This window comes from Chrysochloris asiatica, unplaced genomic scaffold, assembly GCF_000296735.1.
Source record: "Chrysochloris asiatica unplaced genomic scaffold, ChrAsi1.0 scaffold00150, whole genome shotgun sequence".
Taxonomy (NCBI): domain Eukaryota; kingdom Metazoa; phylum Chordata; class Mammalia; order Afrosoricida; family Chrysochloridae; genus Chrysochloris; species Chrysochloris asiatica.
In genome coordinates, this window is record NW_006408668.1 from 1,965,609 (window position 1) to 1,984,946 (window position 19,338).

A 19,338-nucleotide genomic window follows, 5' to 3' on the forward strand; every position below is an offset into this window, starting at 1 on the left:
GAAACCCTGTACAGGGTCGCTATGAGTTGGAATCGACTCCACGGCAAACAACAACAACAACAAGTTCCTAGAGAACATCATGGTTGATAAAGTAGAAAGTTATTGAAAAATCAGAAGACCTCCTAGGAAATAGATTGGCACAATGGCAGCAAAAATGGGCTAAAATGTAACAATTGTGAGAATGGTGACGCACCGGGCAGTGTTGTCTTCTATTGTACATAGGGTTGCTATGTGTTGGAACCAACTCATCAGCACCTAACAACAAGAAGTAGCTATTTTGTTCTGTATAATAGCTAATGGAATCTTGTGCCATTCCTGGATATAAATATTTGCATAAGGTCAACAAACATTTTAGTCCATTGTAAGGGAAAGATTCATAGCATTATCTTCTGAAATGAGAGTTTGTCCTTCATAAAAGATATACAGGCATTTTGTATCCCATCTAAGAAGTTTCCAGAATAGACCTCATTGCAGGAGCTCTTCATTGTGCCTGAATGGAGCGAACCATCATGGGCCTGCAACTTTGGCCAGGATGTGTTGTGTGCATCCTGAGGCTGAGAGCCTGTCTAGAGGTAGGCTCACATTATGCCCTGTACTCTGCATGGGGCTGCTCCTTCCATGCATGGTCCAGGTAGCTATTGTGGGAAATTGATGGAAGCATTCCAGTTATTTTATCACCTACTTCAATCCATACATAATGTCTCTTCATGCACTTATGGCCTTTAGTTCAAATGAGATTGTTAGCATTAAACAGTCTTAAAGCTGTACCTTTTTTATGAGATATTCATCACCATTCCACATGGTGCATAGCCTCACCAAGTTGCTAAATATCAAATAAAGTATTAGAAGCGCCTTCAGTTATAATATAGGGAGCAAAGAGGAGCTTTGTTTATTTTAAGCTTCAGGGTTCTAGAAGCAGTGACCATGGTTCAATCTTTATTTTGATCCCTGAGAAGTTTTATTGTCACATTGTTTATTCTGAAAAGTTTTACTTCAAAACTGTGAGTAGGATTTTCATAGAACACAACTCAATATTTTGATTAGACTTCTTTGGTTTGTACAGGTTCACACATTGGATTCCCCCAAGTACCTAAAGTTCTTTCTGATACTCAGTTTTTCTGAAGGCTAAGTCTGTGAGAGAACAGGTAAGATTTCTGATTCATACCTACCTGGCTTGCTTGTTTTTGCAGGCATCAGATAATGAAGATTTTTCCAGAACCTTGAGTTATAGGAAAGAGACTTACCAGCTTTCCACTTTAGCACTCGATGAGATTTCAAAAGCTCAAGTGATTGGGGCAAGAACATGAAGTCACTAATAGGTGTAAACTCAATTAAGATTATTTTAATTTTTCTTTCCACTAGAGCTTCATGGAGTCCACTTTCAAGTTCAAACCTGACTTCATGAGACATGTAATTTTCACTTAGGACAATGATTAGTCTTCGACTCTTCTCTATCAGTGAATGGACTTCATCAACAACAGCTAAAAATTCAAATTGAAATATTAATTTAAGAGAATTGAAAGGTGTGTATTAGATGAAAATCATTTTGCCCAATCTTATTTTATATTATTTACCTCAATTGTACTATTACATCTCTTTAAGACAAATTATTCATTTTCAATTTTAAATGCTTTTTAAAAAGAGTTAATCATCTAGATAACAATAATTATTAAAACTCTGGTAACGTAATGGTTACGAATCAGGCTATGAACCACAAGGTCAGCACTTTGAAACTACCAGCTGTTCTGCAGGAGAAAGATGAGGCATTCTGCTCCCATAAATATTTTCAGCCTCGGAAACCCTGTTCAGGGTTGCTATGGGTCAGAACCGACTCCACGGCACTTAACAACAACAATAACAACAAGCATGTACTTGGTGTAACATTCTCTTCTAAATACTTTATATGAACTCAGTGAGTCACCACAGTAGACCCATGAAGAAAGTGTTCTTGTCATTTCCACTTTACAGGTGAAGAAGTCAAATTGTAGAGCGGTCAGCTTGCCCAGAGGCACACTGCTAGTAAGTAGCACAACCAGAATCAGAACTCCAGTAGTTTTGTTCCATGCACAGTTCCATTATGCTACCCTGCCTCTTTGCATGCATGGAGGAACATTCTTAAGTAAGAATGTAAAGACCCAAAACTAAAGTGAAAAATGGACAATACTCTAGACCATGAACCAGCATTTTTTTTTTTTTTTTTTTTTTTTTTGCTTCTGTAAAGAGCCAGATAACAAATATTTTAGGATTTACAGACCAAGTTTCTTTGTCACACTATTCAAATCTGTTGCTGTAGCATGAAAACAGTCACAGACAACATGCAACAAGTGTGGCTGTGTTCTAAAAAAGGTAGCAGACCAAATTTGGCCTCTTGATGTTAATTTGCCAAACTCTACTCTAGATCTCTAATACTTCTCAAATAAAGGAGTTCAATTGCAAATAATCATATTGAATATACAACTAAACAAGCTTTGTTTTTATTTAAGAAGTCACAATAAAACATTTTTTTACAGAATGATCTTAGTGTCTTTTAATAAATTCCTTATAAAGTATAAGATTTACTCAGATTTGCAGTTCTCATACTGTAGCATTATTTTCCAATGTATGTTTCTAAAAAAATTAAGCAGATGACAGTGTGCAGCCATATGGTTTGCTCTATAAATATCTCCTCAATAACAACAGGAGGAATTCACACAACAAGAAAATTATATGATACAGAAAATTGAATGAAGGGCTAAAATATTAAACGTGAAGTGTTCATAAACACTAGTTAAGTATCTGTACCAACTAAGTCTCATATGAAGTTTAAACATGCTCAGAAGTAGAAAGTACAATTAATTACCAATCATCCAACTTAAAATAAAAAAGAGAAGTAAGAGGAAGTCTATGTTCAAAATGACAAATAGAAAATAAATGGGGAATATACAAATTATATGAGGTCAAGAAAAAATGCATCCTAAGTGACAATATGTCTTCTTAGAAACAACTGACATAAAAATAGTAGTGTAGTATCTATGTGACTACTGGTTTGGCACTGTAGAATAAGCATTGGACAATTAACTGCAAGGTTGGTGGTTCAAACACAAACCCACCAGCTGCTCCTGGGAAGTACAATACAGGATCGATTTTGAGTCAAAACTGACTCGATGATACGTAACAGCAACAACATATATGTGATAATTTATCATATTAAGTTTTTTGAATTTATGATTATTAAACAGTAGTATATTTTCCTTTCCTCATTAGTAACATTTTCCCATTCTAACTTGTAGTAAAGAAGGAAAAATTTCATGACTATATTTTCAGTGCCCAGCTCAGAACTTAGAACGTGGATTGTTGTTGTTGTTAGGTGCCATTGAATTGGTACTGACCCATAGCGACTTTATGCACAGCAGAACGAAACACTGCCTGATCCTGGGCCAAGCTCACTACTGTTGCCATGCTTGAGTCCATCGATGCTGCCATTGGGCCAATCCATCTCGTTGGGAGGCTTCCTCTTTTTCTCTGACCTCCACCTTACCAAATATGATATCCTTCTACAGTGACTGGTCCCTCCTGACAGTATGTCCAAAATATGACAGTCGAAGTTTGGCCATCTTGGCCTCCAAGGAGAATTCTGGCTGCACTTCTGCCAAAACGGATCTAGTGGTTCTTTTGGCAGCCTATGGCACTTTAAATATTCTCCTCCAACACCATAACTCAAAACCATCAATTCTTCTATGGTCTTCCTTATTCACTGCATGCATATGAAGTTATTGAAAATACCATGGCTTGGGTCAGGTGCACCTTAGTCCTCAAACTGACATCTTTGCCCTTCAACACTTTAAAAAGGTCTTGTGCAGCAGATTTGCCTAATGCAATATGTCATTTGATTTTTTGACTGCTGCCTCCGTGAGTGTTGATAGTTGAATCAAGAAGAATGACGTCTTCAGCAACTTCAATCTTTTCTCCGTTGATTAGACTGTTGTTTATTGGTCCAGTGGTGAGGATTTTTGTTTTCTTTACATTGAGATGTAATGTTTGATCTTCATCAGTAAATGTTAAGTCCTCTTCACTTTCAGCAAGCAAGGTCGTATCATCTGCATATCGCAGGTTGTTAATAAGTCTTCCTCCAATACTGATGCCACATTTTTCTTCATATAAACCAGTTTCTTGGATTATTTGCTCAGCATACAGGTTGAATAAGTATGGTGAGAGAATAGAACCTTATCACACACTTTTTTTCATTTTAAAACATTCACTGTTCCCATGTTCTGTTTGAACAACTGCTTCTTGGTCCAGGTACAGATTCCTTATGAGCACAATTAAGTGTCCCAGAATACTCATACTTCGCAATGTTGTCCATAGCTTGTCATGATCCACACAATCAAAAGCCTTTGCGTTATCTTTGTGATATTCTCTGCTTTCAGCCAAGACCCATCGGACACCAGCAATGATATCCCTCGTTCCACGGCCTCTTCTGAATCCAGCTAGAACCTCTGGAAGTTCTCTGTCAATGTATGATTGTAGCCATTTCTGTATTACCTTTAGCAAAACTTTACTTGCATGGGATATCAAAGAGATTGTCCGATGAAATTTCCACATTCCATTGGGTCATGTCTCTTTGAATTGTCACAAATGTGGATCTCTTACAATCAGTCGGCCAGATAATTGTCTTCCAAATTTCTTGTCAGGGAAGAGTGATTGCCTTCTGTGCTGCCTCTCTTTCTCGAAAGATTTCCATTTTTATTCCATCAATTCCTAGTGCCTTGTTTTTTGCCAATTCCTTCAATGCTCCTTGGACTTCCTCCTTCAGTATCACTGGCTCTTGATCATAATGCTACCTCTTGAAATGGTTCAACATTAACCATTTCCTTTTGGTACAGTGACTCTGTGCATTCTTTCCATCTTCTCTTGATGCTTTCTGCATAATTCAACAATTTGCCCAGAGAATCTTTCAATAACAAAAGTTGAGGCTTGAATTTTTTCTTTAGTTTCCCAGCTTGAGAAATGCTGAGCATGTTCTTCCTTTTTGGTTTTCTGATTCCAGATCTTTACACATTTTGTTGTAATCTTTCGCTTTATCTTCTCGAGCTGATCTTTGAAATTTTCTGTTCAGCTCTTGGACCTCCTCATTTCTCTCATTTGCTTTAGCATCTGTATGCTGGAGAGCAAGTTTCAGTGTCTCTTCTGACATCCAATTTGACCTTTTCCTTTTTTCTTGTCTTCTCAATGACTTTTTGCTTTCTTCATGTATGATGTTCTTGATGTCATCCCACAACTCTTCTGGTCTTCGGTCTTTTGTGTTTAATGTATCAAATCTGTTCTTCAGATGATCTCTAAATTCACATGGGATATATTCAAGGTCATATTTTGGCTCTCGTGGACTTGTTTTCATTTTCTTCAGCTTCAGTTTGAATTTGCATATGAGTAATTGATGGTCTGTTCCACAGTCTGCCCATGGCCTTGTTTTCACTGATGATATGGAGCTTTTCCACCATTTCTTTCCACAAATGTAGTCAATTTGATTTCTATGTCTCTCATGCTGTCTAAAGAAGGTATTTGAAATGAACACATCATTGATTTTGTAGATTTCTATCATGCATTTTCCAGCATCATTTCTATCACTAGGGCCATATTTTCCAACTACTGATCCTTCCTCTTTGCTCCCAACCTTTGCATTCCAATCACCAGTAATGATCAATACATCTTGATTGCATGTTTGATCAATTGAGAGAAGTTGGTAGAATTTTTCTGTTTCATCCTCACTGGTTTCAGTGGTTGGTGCATAAATTTGAATAATAGTAGTATTAACTAGGCTTCCCTGTAGGCACCTGGCTATTATATCCTATCACAGACAGCGTTATACCTCATGACTGATCTAGATATGTTCTTTTTGACAATGAATGCAACACCATTCCTCTTCAATTTGCCATTCCCAGCATAGTAAACCATGTGGCTGTCAAATTCAATATGGTCAATACCAATCCATTTCAGGTCACTAATGCCTAAGATATCAATGTTTATGCATTCCATTTCATTTTTGACAACTTCCAGTTTTCCCAGATTCACACTTTGTACACTCCATGTTCCGATTTTCAATGGATGTTTACAGCTGTTTCTCTTCATTTTGAGTTGTGCCCCATTAGCAAATGAAGGTCCTGTGGGCTTTCCTTCCAAGGGCTTTACTCCATTTCCATCATCATGGTTAACACTACTTTGAGGAGGCAGCTCTTCCGCAGTCACATTTTGAGTGCCTTCCAACCTGAGGGGCTCATTTTCCGTCACTATATCTGACAGTGTTTCTCTGCTATTCAAAAGGTTTTCAGTGACTAAATATTTGGAAGTAGTTTGTCACTCTTTCTTCCTAGTCTGTCTTTGTCTGGAAGCTCATCTGAAACCTGTCCACCATGGGTGACCCTGCTGATATTTAAAATACCTGTGGCATAGCTTTTAGAATCACAGTAACTCACAAGCCACCAAAGTATGACAAACTGGTAGACAAGTGGATGGCACTCAGTAAATGTTGGATGGTTAAATGATGTTAAAATGGTTAGTGATTAAGGCATTTCTATTTTTAATAATGTCAAGATCAGAAATAATTTGACACCAGATTTCAAATACTTGCTCTGGGAAATTTCAATAAAATACAGAAAAAACTTTTTGATTCTAATAGTAATTCACTTCAACATATGTGCTATGGTTATTATTCATATATGTATTAAAAATTTAGAATTTGTAACTAAACTCTGATAGAAATCACCATTTTTCTTATACTTATCCAGTTCTCCTATTTCCTCTTTTAATTTTATCAGTGGTGTCTACATAATAAAGAACAAAGGTTTTCTGGAAAGAATTAACCTGTATCCAAAAAAGCATGTATTAAATTAAGCACTGGTGGTTCTGTTCTACAAAATATTGCCAAGAAAGTATCCTTACTGACTGTGAGGTATTTCTATATAAATGTCTTATGATCATGCCAAAATAGACCTGATTCTGGAAATAGGGCATACACAGTCCTTTATCACAGTTTCAGAATGAATGAACAAGGTTCAAGAGAAGAGATTATTGGAAGGGAGCCACAGTCAGTAGTTTGTTTTCTCACTAATGATTATACTGGTTCAGGTTATATTTCTGGTTTATAAGACTTCATAAATTTGTTTGTTGTTGTTGTTGTCAGTTCTGACTCATAGTGACCCTGTATAGGGTTTCTGAAAATGTATGTCTTTGTGGGAGCAGACAGGCTCATCTTTTTCCCACAGAGTAACTGGTGGGCTCAAATCAATGACCTTGTGGCTCACTGTCCAGTGCTTATCCTACAAAGCCACCACATTCCCAGGAAAAACAGGGAGCCAATTTTAAGTTTAGCCTAATCATCTTTTAAAAAGACAAAATTGCCAATTGTTTTCTATCTGGAATTTCCTTTCTTACCTCCTCCAGGCATTACATCCCTTTCAAAGATGCATAATTTATACCCAAAATGTTTCTCCAACACCCTGGGTAAAATCTCCACGGCAAAGGTGTGCTCCTCACAATTTTCTGTTTGACATTCTTTGAGGTAAGACACAAAGGCATCATATGTTTTTCCATCTAGAAGATAAGTTTTGCTCTTTTAATTAGTGTATAAATATATTTAAGTACAAATTTTAGTGAAAATCATGCTCAATGGGCCTAGAATTCTTGAAAACAAGAAACCTAAAACATCATCTTAAAACCTATATATGCCAACCAAGCAACCATTTAACAAATAAAGGTCAAGTTCCTACTTGTATTTCTCTACAGTTCTTCACTATAAATAACTGGAAAGATACACATGAGGCAGATCAGGCTACTGAGGGAACTTAGAACACAATAGAAGGCCAAGGACCCCAAATGTGTCTTTGTTCCAGGATTGGCAAGGAAATCTCACCTTGACTTTCATGGATAATTTAACTCTACCACTATCTCTATTTTTATTTTATCCTCACAAAGACCCGTGGGCAAGTGAAAATAGAAATAAACCTGAAAGTTTCCATTGGAGAGAGGAAGGAACACTAGGGGCTGTTGAAACAACATGCTGTAGAAACAAATGCTATGAAGTCTGCAAATATATAATCTAGATGCCGACAGGAAAACTTCTGATCCATTAAGAAGGTTTTCACTAATGATAATGTCTCTGCTATTTAATTAATGAAGTGGAGCTGTATTTAGAGAACTTACAGGACAATTTCAGGAGGAACAGCAAATATTATTTTTCTAACTAGGTAACTAAAAGGTACACATTTCTGTCTTCCAGCATCATCTAATACATTTGAGTTGACAAAAGCAGACAAATGCAACAACTTGAGAAAGTTTGATAAACAACACATCAGCAGAAGCAAAATAGTACAATGGAAAACAATACCACCACCAACAGCAAAAAATTAAACAAGCAAACAAAAACCTTGTCAGAGAACAAGGAGTTCTCCCGTGGACATACAACCTGAAAAAAGAAAAAATTCAGTCAGGTCTTAAATAATACAATTGACATCAATTGGAATTGCTAGAGGAAGAAAGGCTTCTAAGAGGCTTTCAGACCCTGTATAGGATTGAACCGCTGACCTTGTGGTTTGCAGTCCAGTGCTTATCCTACAGCACCACGACAGGACTTACTTGTATAGTTACTGAAATGCAAATTAAAACTACATTGAAATAACCATTTTTTTTTTACCTACCAGGCTGTCAAAAATTCAAAAGTTGTATAAAACATTTTATGGGCAAGGCTTTGGGAGGAAAAAAACCACCTTTTGTCCACTGAAGGATAAGCACTGGGCTGGTAACTGCAAGGTTGGTGGTTCAACCCCACCAGCCACTTCTAGGAAACTCTACATAGGGTCACTAAGAGTTGGAACAGACTTGACACACTTAACAATGACAACATTCACTGAAACATTAGTACAACCTCTATGGAGACCAAAGTGGCAATATCTTACTTAATAACAGATTTATCGTCCCTCTGTAGTTTTAGAAATTCCAGTTTGTGAAATGTTTCTTTCAGATATACTTTACACATATGAAAAAATAAGCACACAAAGCTATGTACTGTAGCATTTCTAGAACAACAGAAGATTAGAAACAGCCTAAATGCCCATGAAAATTAGACAAAATAAGCAAAGATACATCCTTATTGTGCAATCTTTAACAATGACGAGCTTCTTTATAAACTAATATTAAAAAGGTATCCATGGTACAAATCATACTTTAAGAACATAGCTCAAAAGAGTGCACAGTATGTCAAGACATTGTGTCTTGTTTTATTTTAAAAAGGACAGTGGAATAAGAGTCCATATTTATATTAGTTTGGGTAGGTTATCTAAATAGAAATATCAGTAAATAAAAGGTGACAGATCTAGAATATAGAAACCAGATCATTTATTTAACTTCTTATTCAGAGGTTTTTGCAGGTACATCAAACAGACTTGTTTGCTGTTTGATATACCTGGGTCAAAATAATATATCATAATACAATTCAATTCAATACACAAGTCCTTTACTGAATGTCTATGGGGTACCTAGAGGGTTTACATACAAGGGTATCTTCTGTACAGTAATGAGGCTCAAGCATGTTACAGGGCATTTAGGAAGACACAGCATACATATATGAATCAGAGAACAATTGTTAGCAACATATAAATGCAAGAAAAGCAACAGTCATAATAGATGATACATGTAGATCAGTTTTACCCAAAGAAAACACCTCTCACATAAAGTCAACAACAATATAATCAAATAAGATGAAGATCAATGTCTCCTTATTTGGCTTTTAAATGAAAGCATAGATAAGAAACCCCACAGCAGGACATCTATTACCTGTTAATGTTTCATCTCTTCCAATTAAGCGTCTATACAATAAAGCCAAGTCCACTCTATAAATGGCGCACACTATCAGTATGCACACAACTGCCACTAGGAGCAAAATGGCTACTATCATTCCTCTGGTGGAAATGTCAGTGTCCTCTAGAAAAGACAAAAGAATGAGATTATTATTTACCATGTTATTTTACCAGTGTCTTCCATTGTCACTTTGTCCTTTGTTACAAGAATTTACACATTCCACTGCAATTCTTCACATTCCTAAGTGGTGAACTGCAAACATTTCAATGCATTCTATCCTAATTCTAAAGACCCCTGGTGGCACAGTGGTAAAGCGCTTGTCACTAAAAAGGCAGTAGTTCAAACCCACCAACTGCTCCACATGAAAAAGATGAGGCCGTCTACTTCCAAAAAGATTTACAGTCTTGGGAACCCTCTGGGGCCTTTCTACTCTGTTCTCTCATAATTTGTAATCAACTCCAGGCAACAGGACTTTAAAAAAAAACAAAAGAAAAACAACCCTACTTGTGCAAATTAATCTTTGGGATGATAAAATATTCAGGAGAAAGACAAAAGGACTCAGAGATAAATCTCCATAGAATCATACATGTTCTTAAGACAGACAACTCTGGACTGCTTGTCTGGGTTCCCAGCCTGGTTCCACCACTTACTGTGACTCCTAGGGTAAGTCACTATGTGTTTAAACCTCAGCTCTTCATCTGTGAAATGAAGATAATAATAGTTCATTTTTCCTTGTAGGTTGGTATTTTGGGGTATATTACTGACATAGTTCACATATGGTAGTTAACAAAGTATTGGGCACATAGCTGTAAGAATTTAGCATGTTGTTGTTGTTTCTAACCTTTGGGTAGAAAGTACTTTTTTCCTAGAGTGATTTCATGTTAATGGACAATATGGAAAAATAATATAGGGCAGTAGTAATAGTTAGGTTTTTGTGTCAAGTTGACTAAGTCAGGATGCCCATAGTTTAGCTGTTGAGATTGGCTTATCCCCATGATGATGAGACCTAATACAGGCATAGTTACCTCCATGATGATTGGCTAACAGCAGCCAATCAGTTCAAGGGATGCTTCCCTGGAGGTATGGCCTACTCCTAATACAATGGACATATGGGAACAATTCTCTGATTCTCTCATTTCCACTGGGGCCTTTGTTGTTGTTGTTAAGTGGCATGAAGTGGGTTCTGACTCATAGTGGCCCTATATAGGGTTTCCAAGGAGTGGCTGGTGAGTTTGAACTGCCAACCTGTGTTTCAACCTGACCTTTGCGGTCCAGTGCTTATACTACAGCACACTTCAGGAGCTCTGGTAGTGTAATGGTTACAAATCGGGCTGCAAACCGCAAGGTCAGCAGTTCAAAACTACCAGCTGCTTTGCGGGAGAAAGATGAGGCTTTCTGCTCCCATAAAGATTTTCAGCTTCGAAAACTCTGTTCAGGGTCACTATGGGTCGGAACCGACTCAAGGGCACTTAACAACAACAACAACTTCAGGACTCTACATTTCCTTGATAATAAATTTCTCTTTACATATATTTCTATATACATATATATGTTTCACTAGTCTTTCTTCTCTAGAAAACCCAACTTAAGCCAGGAGTATAAAAAAATAAAATAATTTTCAATAAGCAGCTCACAATCTGGAGAGAGTCACTGCTAACAGGATAATATATTTTCCATTTTTTTCCTTCTAAAAATTTTTACCTAATTGAGTGTAATTACTGGTAATTACTTTTTATTATTTGACATTATATATTGACTATTTTATTAGGTCATTAAAATTCCAATTAATTTTACAATAGCCCAATATTTGAATTGATTGCAGTTTTTATGGTGTGGTGCTGTGGGCTAATGCGTCAGACTGCAAAGTTGTTTGAACTGCAAGGATGGTGGTTCAAGCTCACCAGCTGCTCCTTGGAAACCATATACAGGGTCACTATGGGTTGGAATCAATGGCACTTAACAATGATAACATAATACTGCAGTGAAAAGCATTATGCATAAACTGTTATCTATATTTCTGATTATTTTCCACAAATAGATTCTAAGGCAGGGGGTATTTCTAGCTCAGAGGACAAAAATGTTTAAAGCTCTTGGTATTTTATCAACATTTTTGTTGTTATTAGTGTTAAGTGCCATCGCATTGGTTCTGACTTCCGGCAACCCTGTATAGAGTTTCTGAGGCTGTAAATTTTAGGAGCAGCAGAAAGCCTCATCTTTCTCCCATGGAGCAGCTGATAGACTCGAACCACTGATCTCATGGTTTGCAAACGAGCACTTAACCTACAGAGCCACTGTGCTCCCAAAATTCATGATTGAGTGTAGAGTAGAAAAAGTATTCAAATCCCACAATATATACAACCCATTAAAACTAGTAGGATAAAAGCCAGCAATTATGGTTGGTCAGTAAATGAACTCTAAATAAAAGCAAAGGAGACCTGGTAGTGTAGTGTGTTACACTTGGGCTGTTAACTGAAAGGTCAGTAGTTCAAATCTACCAGTCGCTCTGCAGGATAAAGATGAGGCTTTCTGCTTGCACAAAGATTTACAGCTTTGGAAGCCCGATACAGGGTCACTATGAGTTGGAACCAACTGAACCGTACACCACCAAAAAAAAAAAAAAAAAACAGGCCATGAAATTTTTGCATCTTTGCAAGGTCCATATAATCATGACTCTGCTTATTTCCACTGAGTCATTTCCGACAGAAATGAACTGAGTAGAACTGTCCCATAGGGCTCCCAAGGTGGTAACTTTTACGGAAGCAAACTGCAAAATCTTTTTTCCATAGAGTGAAAGGTGAGTTCAAACTGCTAACCTTTCAGTTAATACCTGAGTGCTTAACAAATGCACCACCAGAGTGCTTTAATGGTAGGTCAGAAGACCCTATTCCTAACTACTTTGTGATATGGTACAAGGCAATGATTATGGTAGAGACTTCTATGCCAGGGACAGCATAGTCTGTTGTTGTTAAGTACTGTCAAGTCGATTCTGACCGATAGCGACCCTGTATAGGGTTTCCGAGGAGCAGCTGATGACCTTGAGCCACTGAACTTGCAGTTCAAACAGCATCACAGTCTGGCACATTAACCTACAGAGCCACATCAAGACTCAGCATAGTCTAGCACTGATCAAATAGGGCAATGGTGGCTGAAGGCAAGCAGTCACTAGGAATTCCAGGCAAAGCAATGGATCAAATCAGAGCAGCAGATTTGAATGCCTCTCCCACCTACATGTGGGTGTGTCCATTCACCAGGGGCTGGGGAACACCTGTGATCATTCTGGCATTCCAATGCTTTTATTTGCTGTATGATCTTGGATGAGTTACTTGGCCTATAAAAGCTGGTTGTACAGTGTGAGTGGGACAATAGAAATAGCTTAGCACACAGTCTCATATGTACAATCAAATAAGCATTTAGTGAATGTTAGCTATTGGTGTTATTTTACCTGGCAAAGTTACGGTTTTAAAAAAGGTACACTAGGAGAGTTACAAATGGTTGCTAGGAAAATCTACCTAGAGAATGAATGTCTTCTGACCTTTAGGATTCTCTCTAGCCTACTATTTCAGTTTCTCACTAAAACCAAAAAAGAAGCATTTCTCTCTCTGTTTCTCTCAGCCTAGACATTTCCTACCGTATATCTAGGAAATTGATGGTCTCACTTGAGAATGAGTAGTAAGTGAAGGAGTCATGTAACTGTGACAGGAAACATAAAGCTTTTTGGCTCCAGTCACAGTCGTTCTGAGTGTGAGCAAGGATAAGATGGAGGATTCTGGAGAACTCTGTTAGTTAGGTACCAGAAAACTTTAAAACAAACAAAACTCTAAATAATTCAAAACTTTAAGACACAGTCAAGTTCATGGTCTGGCAAGAAAGGAAAACCTTAATTAAAGTGTGTTGAGTGAATGACCATACCCGAGAACTCCTGAATCCAACGCCCTGCTAAGAGAAGCTAGAAGCAACTTACACCTCTGTTCTCACTGACCTCATTCTAGGGTAAGCTTCTCTGGGTAGAAGTGTGGATATGACAGGGCTTTTGCAACGCTCCTCCCAGGAACCTCAACCACCACAGTGTGTCCCCCTGAGTTCCTTCTACCACCCTGCTCTGGGATTCTTCATTGAGGTTGAATATGATTCCGAGAACAAGAGATGGGATTTTGTTTTTCCATTCTCTTCTTGGAACTGTGGCCCAGAAGGATTCCAGCAAGGGCGGAGTACCAGCTCTGCCATCAAATGACTGTGACCCAAATTGAATCCTTTCTCCTCTCAGGAACTTGTTTCTTGGTATATATAGTGAGGAACTGATCAATTTTAGATTTCCAAGTTCCCAAGATTTTCAAAAGTGAAGCGGCTTTCTCATACCTTGTTTCACCAAGATGAAGACTCTCATAGCTTTGCCTTCTGCACTTCCCACAGTGCAATTATATGGAAAATTTAGATTATTTTCATTAATATTCTCTATGCGTAATATCCTTGAAGCAAGGAATTGACCTTCTGGGGTCCTACAAGATAGGAAAATAAGTCAGCAGTTGCTTTGTTCATTAGCAGCAGAATTACCCATCAGAGATGACTCCATATGTTTAATTAAATGCACAAATGCCATCTGGGTGGTGCAAGCAGTTTATGACCAACTGCTAAACTCAAGGAGCTCTAGTGGTGTAGTAGGTTATGTGTTGGGCCACGAAGCTCAAGGCCAGCATTTCGACCCCATCAGTCACTCCAAGGACTCTATAAAGGGTGGCTATGAATCAGAATCAATTCAATGGTACATAACCACCACCACTATTGCTAACCTCAAGATTGGCAATTTGAATCCATGGTTACGAATTGGGCTGTGAACCTTAAGGTTAGCAGTTCGAAACTACCAGATGTTCCGTGGGATAATGAGGCCTTCTGCTCCCATAAAGATTTACAGCTTCGGAAACCCTGTGCAGGGTCACTATGAGTTGGAACCAACTCCATGGTACTTAACAACAACAACAACAGCAGCACTTAGCACAAAGAAAGACCTGTGGGTCCACTTCTCTAGAGAGTATAACTACGAAAAGCCAGTGGCACTCAGTTGTGCTCTGTAACATGTGGAGTTGCCACGAACTGGGATCAACTCAATGGCAAGGGGAAAAGACCCCAAAACTCAAAAGCAGCTACTACGTTTAGTACATCCGGTCTTGCCTTTCTGGTTGGTTGGTTGGTTGGTTGTTGTTAAGTGACACAAAAGTGTCACTTTCTGGTAGCTAAGTTTAAAATGTGAGTTTCAGAGAGTCTCTTCCCTCTCTGAGGAGCATCTAGGCTCATAACGGCAACCCTTCCTGGGACTGGCTACACACAGTGCTGTCCACTAATCAGAATGAAAATGCCTGGAAGGTAAGGATGGCAACTCAAAAATACAAGAAAATATTCCATTATCACCATTGTTTTCTCCTTATTCCTCTCCATCCTGACTATTCAGAGTTCCTCCCACTGTGAGTCTACACCAATTGTGAGAAGACTAAATTGTGTAGCTTACTGCATACAGATGCATATCACATTTGCTCTCAAAATATGAGATTGTTTTGTGAAAGCATTAAAAAAAGATAACTATTCTCAGAAAGTCACCACAAGCATGTGAGAATTACTACTTAAGACGTTGAGTGATGGTCAGAAAATGGCCCATACAACCTCTAGCAGCAAGCACTCTTCATCTTTCTCAAAGGACTTTAGGTTGTCTCAACATTGATATGAAACATTAACTCCCCTCTGTTAATGACAGGCTCTGAAAGATCTGCATTGGTTAGCACTGTTAGTAGATGTGCTCAGGCAGCCCCTCTACAACCTCCAACTCTCTCAAGCATATTTTAGAATGCAATTTCTTTGAAACTTTTCTTGTGGATTGAGTGAAGGTTTACAGAGTAGATCATCAGTTTTACATTCAACAAATCATACACATAGTTTCAGCTCAATGATTGCAATTTCCTCCCTTTAACAACAGTTATCCCACTGTCTTTCTGTGGTTTTAGGTTCCATTCCACTGTCTTTCCCAAAGGCTCTGAACTTTGTCCTTAAGTAAATGTTGTACTTTTGATCTTCAATGGTTGATTATTTCATGGTGACCATACCTACTAATAGTATTGTCTCCTCCTGGTGTGGTGCTGTGGGATAAAGCACTGGACCATGAGGTCAGTTTGAATTATAAGTTCAAACTCATCAGCTGCTCCTTGGAAACCCTATACAGGGTTGCTATCAGTCAGAACTAACTCAATGGCACTTAACAACAACAACATGTATGCCTATCTGCTGGTTGGCTTAAAACTGGGCCACAAAGATGAGTTCCTTTCCAGATCTGAAGGGTGGTCAAAGACCGTATTCTTAGGTTCCTCCCATCTCTTTCCAATCAGGAAGCCCAATTATGTATATATAAGTTTGAGTTTTGTTCCACATTTTCCCCTACTCTATCAAGGATTTTCTAATGTGATCTGTTTCAAATCAGTTGGTAATGGTACCCAGGCACCACTTAGTTCTGCTGTTCTCAGAGTTATGGTGACATATGTTCATGTTTCATTGGCCCACTGGACTAGATGGAAGCACCTTCAAATCTTAATCACTCTTCTTTCTTCCACACATGGAGAGACCAATAGTTGCATCTTAGATGGCTGCTCATAAGTTTTTAAGATCCCAGTCACTACTCACCAAAGTAGGATGTAGAGTATTGTATTTGTGGAGTATGTTATGCTAATTGACCATGGTGTCCCCTGAGACTATGGTCCCAATCTCCCAAGCCCAGCAATTCATTGTTTTAAGATGTTTGATAATATCAAAGAAGTTTTCATCATTTTGCCCGCTACATTCTCCACCACCTTGTGTGGTGCTATAGAATAAGTACTGGACAGCTAATTGCAAGGTTGATGGTTCAAACCCACCAGGCGCTTCTCAGAAAACCAATACAGGATCACTATGAGTTGGAACTGACTCAACAGCACATAACAATGTTCCACCACATTCAGAGGTGTGTTCACAGCATAGGAACTACCCATGTACAAATACCTTTTGTCAAATCCTTACATATTTGTAAGTGTACTCCCAGTCTCCCTTCCATCCCATTCAGCCTGTGTACCTGTTTAAATACTGTCTAAATGTGGCGATGTGGATTAATGCGCCAGACTGCAAAGCCATTTGAACTGCAAGGTCAGTGGTTTGAACTCACCAGCTGCTTCTCGGAAACCCTGTACAGGGTCACTATGAGTTGGAATCGACTTGCTAGCAGTATAACAGTATTACCTCTATGCCGTTAATCCTTACATTCTCCCTGTGTCTTCACCTGTCTTCATCATTCTCCTGCCATCCTCCCTCTTCTTGTATATTGCTTTTCCCATCACTCAAGTTAACAGAATACATTTCTTTTAATTATTAAAAAAAAGATGGAGACATCTAAAAGGCTCATCAGCAGATGAAGGACAAACTATGGGACTTGGGTAAGTAAAAAAAGTATTGGTACAAAAGCACAGAAATCTTTACTAAACAAAAATATCAAAATAGGAAGCTCTTGTTTCTCTGCATACCCTCCATCCACATCTATATACTTCTGGAGGCAATGTTTCCATCTCTCTAAACTCTCCCCCAAAGAATTCTATGCTCTTCAATTTATAACATGTCAAAATGGTAGTTTAGGTACCCTCAAGGGACTCAAATTGTGTTCTTTTCCAATCATCTTTGGGTTTTGGAAACAAAAAGAAGTATGAAGGAACACAATCAAGGCTATAGAGTAGATGTGGTAAGGTTTCCCAACAAAATTCTCATATGGCAGTCCTTACTACCCTCAGAAAATGAGCAAGTACATTATCAGGATGGAAAATAATTCTTTGGTGCAACTTTCTTGGCCTTTTTCTCACCAATGTAGTTTTCAATTTTCTTAAAACTTCTTCTTAATTGTTGTTTTGTTGTTAAGTGCTGTCAAGTCGGTTATGACTCATAGCAACTCTAATAGGGCTTTCAAGGAGCAGCTGGTGGGTTTGAACTGCTGACCTGTGATTCACAAACCAGTACTGATCCTATAGCACCACACTAGGAGTTGCCCCCATAATTTTCCTGTGTCCTTCAAGAAAACTATCATAATTACTCCTTAGGAATCACAAAAAAAGTGTGCATAACCTTCTGAGCTTACTGTTCTGCCTAGAATTTAATGGACCTAGCAGATCCCCTTGGAAGTCACTCTTTTGATTATATATATATAATTTAAACACATTTTTGTTTGGAATAAACTCATGCATGTATGAACTAGAACCCTAGTAACAATACTTTTTTGACTGATCCTTGTATAAATACACAAGAGAATTCTTTAACACAATGTTTAAGAATAAAGAAGAACTTGAAAAACACCTTACAGCATGGCTAAACCTAGGGGACATTATGCTAAATGAAATAAATCAGCCACAAAAGGTCAAATATCACATGAGACCACTATTACAGAAAGTCAAGAAAAAGTTTACACACAGAAACAAATGCTGTTTGATAGTTAGTCTTGGTGTGGCCTTGTAGGATAAGCAATGGACTACTAACCACAAGGTTGGCAGTTCAAACCCTACACAGGATTGACATGAGTCATAACCAACTCAATAGTACTTAACAACAGCAACAGGACTGAGAGGGAAAGGAGAGTAAAGTACTAACTAGAGAGTTGTTGTTGTTATAAAGTGCCATTGAGTCAGCTCTGACCCATAGCAACCCTGTGTAGGGTTTCCAAGGAGCAGCTGGTGAGCTTGAACCACTGAACTTGCAGTCCAAACAACTTTGCAGTCTGACGCATTAGCCCACAGTGCCACACCAGGACTCCACATATATTAACATGGGTGAAGAAAAAGACAATATATAATAAGAGGGAGGGCAACACAACATGACCAAGGGAAAGGAAGACATTGGGAGCTACACAAGAGTAAAAGACAACAAAGGTAAATACTGTTATAGACACAATCCTACAGTAATAGTAATAACCAAAAAAATTCATAAGTAATTATGAATAAGACATGCAAGCAGATCAGATATGGGATAATGAATGAGAGTACAACCATGAGTATATATAGGGTTGGAAAAGGATATTACTATATAGATCTTTGTACAAGTTGTAAATACATCCAAGTATTATATAAATATATATTTATATACAGTAGAGCATACAGGGTATAAAGTTATGAAAACTTCTTAAACATAACCAAACACCTTGAGGGACTGAGTTGCTGGGTTTGTGGTGGGGGAAACTAGGTCAACTGGCATAACATAGCCCACAAAGACAAAATTCTATATCCTACTTTGGTAAGGAGCAACTGGAGTCTTAAAAGCTTATAAGCAGTCAACTAAAATGCAACTTTTATTATTATTTTTTTAATCTGTCCTTATCTGGAACAAAGAAGAGTGAAGAAAATCAGACTCACAGAAAAAATTAGTCTAAAGGACTAATGAGTCACAGGAACTCTAGCATCCACTACCCTGAGGCAAGAAGATCTAGATGGTTCCTGGTTACCATGGCCTACCAAAAGTTTTGGGAAA

General features: G+C 38.1%; 1 protein-coding gene across 2 annotated transcripts in view; it reads right to left on the minus strand.

Moving 5' to 3' along the window:
- Window positions 1-1,125: 1,125 nt before the first annotated feature.
- Window positions 1,126-19,338, minus strand: part of IL18R1 (interleukin 18 receptor 1) — a 67,044-nt gene continuing 48,831 nt past the window's right edge. For both annotated transcript variants that reach the window (XM_006870734.1, XM_006870735.1), the window contains 4 exons: window positions 14,185-14,324; window positions 9,805-9,951; window positions 7,408-7,566; window positions 1,126-1,481 (listed from right to left, as the gene is read on the minus strand). In XM_006870734.1, the coding sequence (XP_006870796.1) occupies window positions 1,126-1,481; window positions 7,408-7,566; window positions 9,805-9,951; window positions 14,185-14,324 (802 nt within the window). The remainder of the gene's footprint in view (window positions 1,482-7,407; window positions 7,567-9,804; window positions 9,952-14,184; window positions 14,325-19,338) is intronic.